This window comes from Struthio camelus, unplaced genomic scaffold, assembly GCF_040807025.1.
Source record: "Struthio camelus isolate bStrCam1 unplaced genomic scaffold, bStrCam1.hap1 HAP1_SCAFFOLD_123, whole genome shotgun sequence".
Taxonomy (NCBI): Eukaryota; Metazoa; Chordata; class Aves; order Struthioniformes; family Struthionidae; genus Struthio; species Struthio camelus.
This window is the reverse complement of record NW_027182651.1, coordinates 61494-68231: the sequence shown is the minus strand read 5'-3', so window position 1 is coordinate 68231 and position 6738 is coordinate 61494. Positions and strand designations below refer to the sequence as shown.

Sequence of the window (6738 nt, the reverse complement as noted above, 5' to 3'; positions counted from 1 at the left end):
GCCCCCACTACATTAAAGGTGGCTGCTGGGCGATAGGGTGCTCTGTGTTTTGGGGGGGGGGGGGGGGGGCGGCAGGGAGTGGTGCCGTGGGGCGGTGGGGCAGTGCGGGGGGGGGGCTATGGGGCCCCCCCAGGGCACCCCTACAACCCCCAGGGACCCCCAATAGCTCCTAGGGCACCCCAATAACCCCCAGGGATCCCCAGTAACCTCCAGGGACCCCCCCCATAATCCCCTGGGGACCCTCAGTAACTCCCTAGGGACCCCCAAAGGTCCTCAATAACCCCCAGGGACCCCCAGTAACCTCCAGGGACCCCCCCCATAATCCCCTGGGGACCCTCAGTAACCCCCTAGGGGCCCCCAAAGGTCCCCAATAACCCCCAGGGACCCCCAATAACCCCCTAGGACCCCCGATAATCTTCTAGAGACCCCTAATAGCCTCTAGGGTGCCCCAATAACACCCTGGGGGCCCCCAATAAGCCTTTAGGTTCCCCCAATAGTGCTTAGGGCACCCCGGTAACCCCCAGGGACCCCCAATAACCCCTTGGGGACCCCCAAAGGCCCCCAATAACCCCCAGGGACCCTCAATAACCCCCTGAGAATCCCCAATAAACCCCTGGGGACCCCCAAAGGTTCCCCACTAACCCCCAGGGACCCCCAATAACTCCCTGGGGACCCCCCAAAGGTCCCCCCCCAATAACCCCCAGGGACCCCCAGTAACCCCCCTGGGGACCCCCAATAACCCCCTGGGGACCTCCAAAGGCCCCAAATAACCCCCAGAGACCCCCAATAACCCCTTGAGGATCCCCAATAACCCCCTGGGGACCCCCAAAGGCCCCCAATAACCCCCAGGGCCCCCCATAACCCCTTGAGGATCCCCAATAACCCCCTGGGGACCCCTGAAGGCCCCCAATAACCCCCAGGGCCCCCCATAACCCCCTGGGGATGCCCAAAGGCCTCCAATAACCCCCAGGGACCCCCAATAACCCCCTGGGGACCCCCAAAGGCCCCCAATAACCCCCAGGGCCCCCCATAACCCCTTGAGGATCCCCAATAACCCCCTGGGGACCCCTGAAGGCCCCCAATAACCCCCAGGGCCCCCCATAACCCCCTGGGGATGCCCAAAGGCCCCCAATAACCCCCAGAGACCCCCAATAACCCCTTGAGGATCCCCAATAATCCCCTGGGGACCCCCAAAGGCCCCCAATAACCTCCAGGAACCCCCAATAACACCTTGGGGACTCCCAAAGGCTCCCCCAGAGACCGCCGATAACCCCCTGGGACCCCTAATAATCCCCTGGGGACCCCCAAAGGCCCCCCAATAACTCCCCGCCCCTCCGCCCCCCCCAGCGAGGAGCACAGATTGCGGCCGCCCGGCGCTTTATTCGGGGTGGGAGGGGGCTGCGGCAGCAGCGGTTGGGGGGGTTGGAGGCGGGGGGGGGCGCGTCCCCCCCCCCCCGGCTGCCCGTCACCCGTCGTCCCCCTCGAGGAGGTCGCGCAGGTCCAGGAGCGCCGCGCGGATGTGGCCGGCGAAGCGGCGGGCGTCCTGCGGGGCGGGAGGCAGGCGCGCTGGGGGGTGAGGAGGGGGCCGTTTCGGGGCGCGGGGCGGGGGGGGGGGGGGTTGGGGAGGGGGCTGGGAACCGCTCACCGTCTCCGGGCACGACGCCTTGCAGGAGACGTGGAAGACGAAGGCGTCGTCGCCCGCCGGCGCGTAGCACACGCCGTAGCCGTCGTCGGTGGCCTGCGGGGGTCCGGGGCCCAGGCGTCCGGGTGCTGCTGTGTTCCCCCCCCCCAATCCCCCACATCACCCACATCACGGCACCCAAGAGCTCCCCAATAGCCCCCAGGCCACCCCAATTAACCCCTGGGGACCCTTAATTTCCCCCTGGGGACCCCACTCACCTGAAGGGACCCCCAATTACCCCCTAGGGACCCCCAATAACCCCCTGGGGACCCCCAATAGCCCCCAGGGACCCCCAGTTACCCACAGGGACCCCCAATAACCCCCTGGGGACCCCCAATAGCCCCCGGGGACCCCCAGTTACCTCGCTAGGGACCCCCAGTAACCCCCCTGGGGATCTTCAAAGACACCCCCCAATAGCCCCCAGGCCATCCCAATTACCCCTGGGGACCCCTAATTGCCCCCTGGAGACCCCGATTACACCTTGGGGACCCCAAATTACACCCTGGGGACCCCCAATTAACCTTGGGGGGCCCCCAATAATCCCCTGGGGACCCCCAATAGCCCCCAGGGACCCCCAGTTACCCAAAGGGACCCCCAATAACCCCCTGGGGACCCCCAATAGCCCCCGGGGAGCCCCAGTTACCTCCCTAGGGACCCCCAATTACCCCCTGGGGACCTTCAAAGACCCCCCCAATAGCCCCCAGGCCACCCCAATTACCCCTGGGGACCCCCAATAGCCCCCAGGCCACCCCAGTTACCCCCTGGGGCCCCCTAGTAACCCCCTGGGGCCCCCAGTAACCCCCAGTAGCCCCCAGGCCACCCCAGTTACCCCCTGGGGCCCCCTAGTAACCCCCTGGGGCCCCCAGGAGCCCCCAGTAGCCCCCAGGCCACCCCAGTTACCCCCTGGGGCCCCCTATTAACCTCCTGGGGCCCCCAGTAACCCCCAGTAGCCCCCAGGCCACCCCAGTTACCCCCTGGGGCCCCCTATTAACCTCCTGGGGCCCCCAGTAACCCCCAGTAGCCCCCAGGCCACCCCAGTTACCCCCTGGGGCCCCCTATTAACCCTCTGGGGCCCCCAGTAACCCCCAATAGCCCCCAGGCCACCCCAGTTACCCCCTGGGGCCCCCTAGTAACCCCCTGGGGCCCCTAGTAGCCCCCAGGACACCCCAGTTGCCCCCTGGGGACCCACAAGTACCCCCTGTGGAGCCCCCTGAAGACCCCCAATAGCCCCTAGCGCACCCCCCCATAACCCTTAGAAAGTCCCAATAACCCCCCCGAATTCCCCCCCCCTCCCCCGCTGGGGGCCCAGGCGTCCGGGACGCACCGGCCCGAAGCCGCCGCCGGCGGGGAGCAGCTGCGGGTGGCGCCGGGGGTCCAGGAGCCCGAGCTGCTGCAGCGGCATCTGCCCCACCGCCAGCCCCCAGGGCTGGGCCAGCGCCTGCCCCGCCCCCCGCCCGTCAGCCCCGCCCCCGGCCCCGCCCCCCGGCCCGGGCCCGCCCCCGGGCCCGCCTCCTCCCCCACCGCCAGCCCCCAGGGCTGGGCCAGCGCCTGCCCCGCCCCCCGCCCGTCAGCCCCGCCCCCCGGCCCCGCCCCCCAGCCCGGCCCCGCCCCCGGGCCCGCCTCCTCCCCCACCGCCAGCACCCAGGGCTGGGCCAGCGCCTGCCCCGCCCCCCGGCCCCCGGCCCCGCCCCCCGGCCCGGCCCCGCCCCCGGGCCCCACCAGCCCCCACCGCCAGCCCCCAGGGCTGGGCCAGCGCCTGCCCTGCCCCCCGCCCATCAGCCCCGCCCCCTGGCCCCGCCCCCGGGCCCGGGCCCGCCCCCGGGCCCGCCTCCTCCCCCACCGCCAGCCCCCAGGGCTGGGCCAGCGCCTGCCCCACCCCCCGGCCCCCGGCCCCGCCCCCCGGCCCGGCCCCGCCCCCGGGCCCCACCAGCCCCCACCGCCAGCCCCCAGGGCTGGGCCAGCGCCTGCCCCGCCCCCTGCCCCGATAGCCCCGCCCCTGCACCAGCCCCGCCCCCGCGCCGTCAGCCCCGCCCCCCTTGGGCACACCACCCTCCACCAGCCCCCAGGGCTGGGCCAGCATCTGCCCCGCCCCCTGCCCCATCAGCCCCGCCCCCACCGTCAGCCCCGCCCCCTCGGGCACGCCCCCCACCAGCCCCTAGGGCTGCACCAGTGCCTGCCCCGCCCCCCTCCACTCTCAGCTCCTCCCCCAGACACGCCCCTGCGGCACAAGCCCCGCCCCTGACCCACCCCCGGGCCATCAGCCCCGCCCCAACCCCGTCTGCCCCGCCCCCGCGCCGCCAACACCGGCCCCGCCCCCCCACCCTCCCAGCCCCGCCCACCCAGAGGAAGCCTGAGGCCCCGCCCCCGGAGGAGGCCCCGCCCACCTGGCAGAGGAAGGGGGGGCGGAGCCCCAGCAGGCGGGCGGCCACGGCCAGGGCGAAGAGGTGGCGCTGGGGCCCCGCCCCCGTCATGGCCGCCCGCCGCAGCTCGCCGTGGCGCGTCACCGCCGCCCGCAGCAGCGCCCGCCGCTGTCCCCGCTGCGGGGGGCCGGGGCCGTGACCCCTGACCCCTGACCCGGCCCTGACCCCCCGCGACCCTCCCGTGACCTCCCATGTCCCCCCATGTCCCCCATGTCCCTCCATGTCCCCCCATGTCCCCCCATGTCCCTCATGTCCCTCCATGTCCTCCCATGTCCCCCATGTCCCCCCATGTCCCCCATGTCCCTCATGTCCCCCCAGGTCCCCCCATGTCCCTCCATGTCCCTCCATGTCCCCCCATGTCCCTCATGTCCCCCCATGTCCCTCATGTCCCACCATGTCCCTCCATGTCCCCCCAGGTCCCCCCAGGTCCCCCCATGTCCTCCATGTCCCCCCATGTCCCCCCATGTCCCCCATGTCCCCCATGTCCCCCCACGTCCCCCCATGTCCTCCATGTCCCCCCATGTCCCTCCATGTCCCCCATGTCCCCCCAGGTCCCCCCATGTCCTCCATGTCCCTCCATGTCCCTCCATGTCCCCCCATGTGTCCCATGTCCCCCCAGGTCCCCCCATGTCCTCCATGTCCCTCCGTGTCCCCCCATGTCCCCCATGTCCCCCCAGGTCCCCCCATTTCCTCCATGTCCCTCCGTGTCCCCCCATGTCCCCCATGTCCCCCCAGGTCCCCCCATGTCCTCCATGTCCCCCCATGTCCCTCCATGTCCCCCCAGGTCCCCCCATGTCCCTCCATGTCCCCCATGTCCCTCATGTCCCCCCAGGTCCCCCCATGTCCCTCCATGTCCCTCCATGTCCCCCCATGTCCCTCATGTCCCCCCATGTCCCTCATGTCCCTCCGTGTCCCCCCATGTCCCCCATGTCCCTCCATGTCCCTCCATGTCCTCCATGTCCCCCCAGGTCCTCCCATGTCCTCCATGTCCCCCCATGTCCCCCATGTCCCTCCATGTCCCCCCATGTCCCCCCAGGTCCTCCCATGTCCTCCATGTCCCCCCATGTCCCCCATGTCCCTCCATGTCCCCCCATGTCCCCCCATGTCCTCCATGTCCCCCCATGTCCCCCATGTCCCTCCATGTCCCCCCATGTCCCTCCATGTCCCTCCATGTCCCCCCATGTCCCTCATGTCCCCCCATGTCCCTCATGTCCCACCATGTCCCTCCATGTCCCCCCAGGTCCCCCCAGGTCCCCCCATGTCCTCCATGTCCCCCCATGTCCCCCCATGTCCCCCATGTCCCCCCATGTCCTCCATGTCCCCCCATGTCCCCCACGTCCCCCCATGTCCCTCCACGTCCCTCCATGTCCCTCCCTCATGTCCCCCATGTCCCTCCATGTCCCCCCATGTCCTTCATGTCCCCCATGTCCCTCCATGTCCCTCCATGTCCCTCCATGTCCACCCATGTCCCCCATGTCCCTCCATGTCCCTCCATGTCCCTCCATGACCCCCCATGTCCCCCCATGTCCCTCATGTCCCACCATGTCCTTCATGTCCCCCATGTCCCCCATGTCCCACCATGTCCCTCCATGTCCCTCCATGTCTCCCCATGACCCCCATGTCCCTCATGTCCCACCATGTCCCCCATGTCCCCCCATGTCCCTCCATGTCCCACCATGTCCCCCCCATGTCCCCCCAGGTCCCTCATGTCCCCCCATGTCCCTCCATGTTCTCCCATGTCCCGCCGTGTCCCTCATGTCCCCCCCATGTCCCCCCATGACCCTCCATGTCCCCCCATGTCCCCCCAGGTCCCTCCATGTCCCCCCATGTCCCCAATGTCCCCCGTCTCCCACCCCGTGTCCCTCACCGAGGCGCGGGGGTCGCCCATCGCTGTCACGAAGCGGGCGGCCTCGGCGCTGCAGCCCCCCACGGCCTCCGTCCCCCCCTCGGCGAAGAGCCGCCCCGAGGCCGCCTCGAAGGGCAGGCAGAGCCCCCCCCGGTCCTGCGGGCGGGGGGCCGCCGTCACCCCGGGGGTCCCGCCGGGTCCCGGGGGGCAGGGTGGGGTCGGGGCCTCTGGGGCAAATCTGGGCGGTTTTGGGGCCAAGGGGACGCGAACCAGCTGCCCGAAGGGTCCTGGGGGGGGGGGTTGGGGCAAATCTGGGGGGTTTTGGGTCATGGGGACATGAACCGGCAGCCTGGGGGGTCCTGAGGGGTTTTGGGGTAAATCTGAGGGGTTTTGGGTCATGGGGACCTGAACCGGCTGCCTGGGGGGTCCTGAGGGGTTTTGGGGTAAATCTGAGGGGTTTTTGGGTCATGGGGACCTGAACCGGCTGCCTGAGGGGTCCCGGGGGGATTTTGGGGTAAATTTGGGGGGTTTTGGGTCAAGGGGACACGAACCGGCTGCCCGAAGGGTCCCGGGGGTTTGGGGGTAAATCTGAGGGGTTTTTGGGTCAAGGGGATGTGAACCGGCTGCCTGGGGGTTCCCGGGGGGGGTTTGGGGCAAATCTGGGGGGTTTGGGGTCAGGAGGACATGAACCGGTGCCTGGGGGGTCCTGAGGGGTTTTGGGGTAAATCTGGGGGATTTTGGGTCAAGGGGACGTGAACTGGCTGCTTGGGGGGTCCCGGGGGGATTTTGGG

The 6738-nt window shown here is 70.3% G+C and overlaps 1 protein-coding gene across 1 annotated transcript in view; it reads right to left on the bottom strand.

Annotated features, from left to right (window-relative positions):
- Nucleotides 1-1362: 1362 nt before the first annotated feature.
- LOC138065120 (carnitine O-palmitoyltransferase 1, liver isoform-like) overlaps nt 1363-6738 on the bottom strand; it is a 30849-nt gene continuing 25473 nt past the window's right edge. The window contains exons 15-19 of the mRNA XM_068929311.1: nt 5969-6103; nt 4066-4218; nt 3006-3119; nt 1646-1738; nt 1363-1543 (exon numbers count right to left, since the gene is read on the bottom strand). Coding sequence (XP_068785412.1) covers nt 1466-1543; nt 1646-1738; nt 3006-3119; nt 4066-4218; nt 5969-6103 — 573 coding nt within the window. The 3' untranslated portion in view covers nt 1363-1465. The remainder of the gene's footprint in view (nt 1544-1645; nt 1739-3005; nt 3120-4065; nt 4219-5968; nt 6104-6738) is intronic.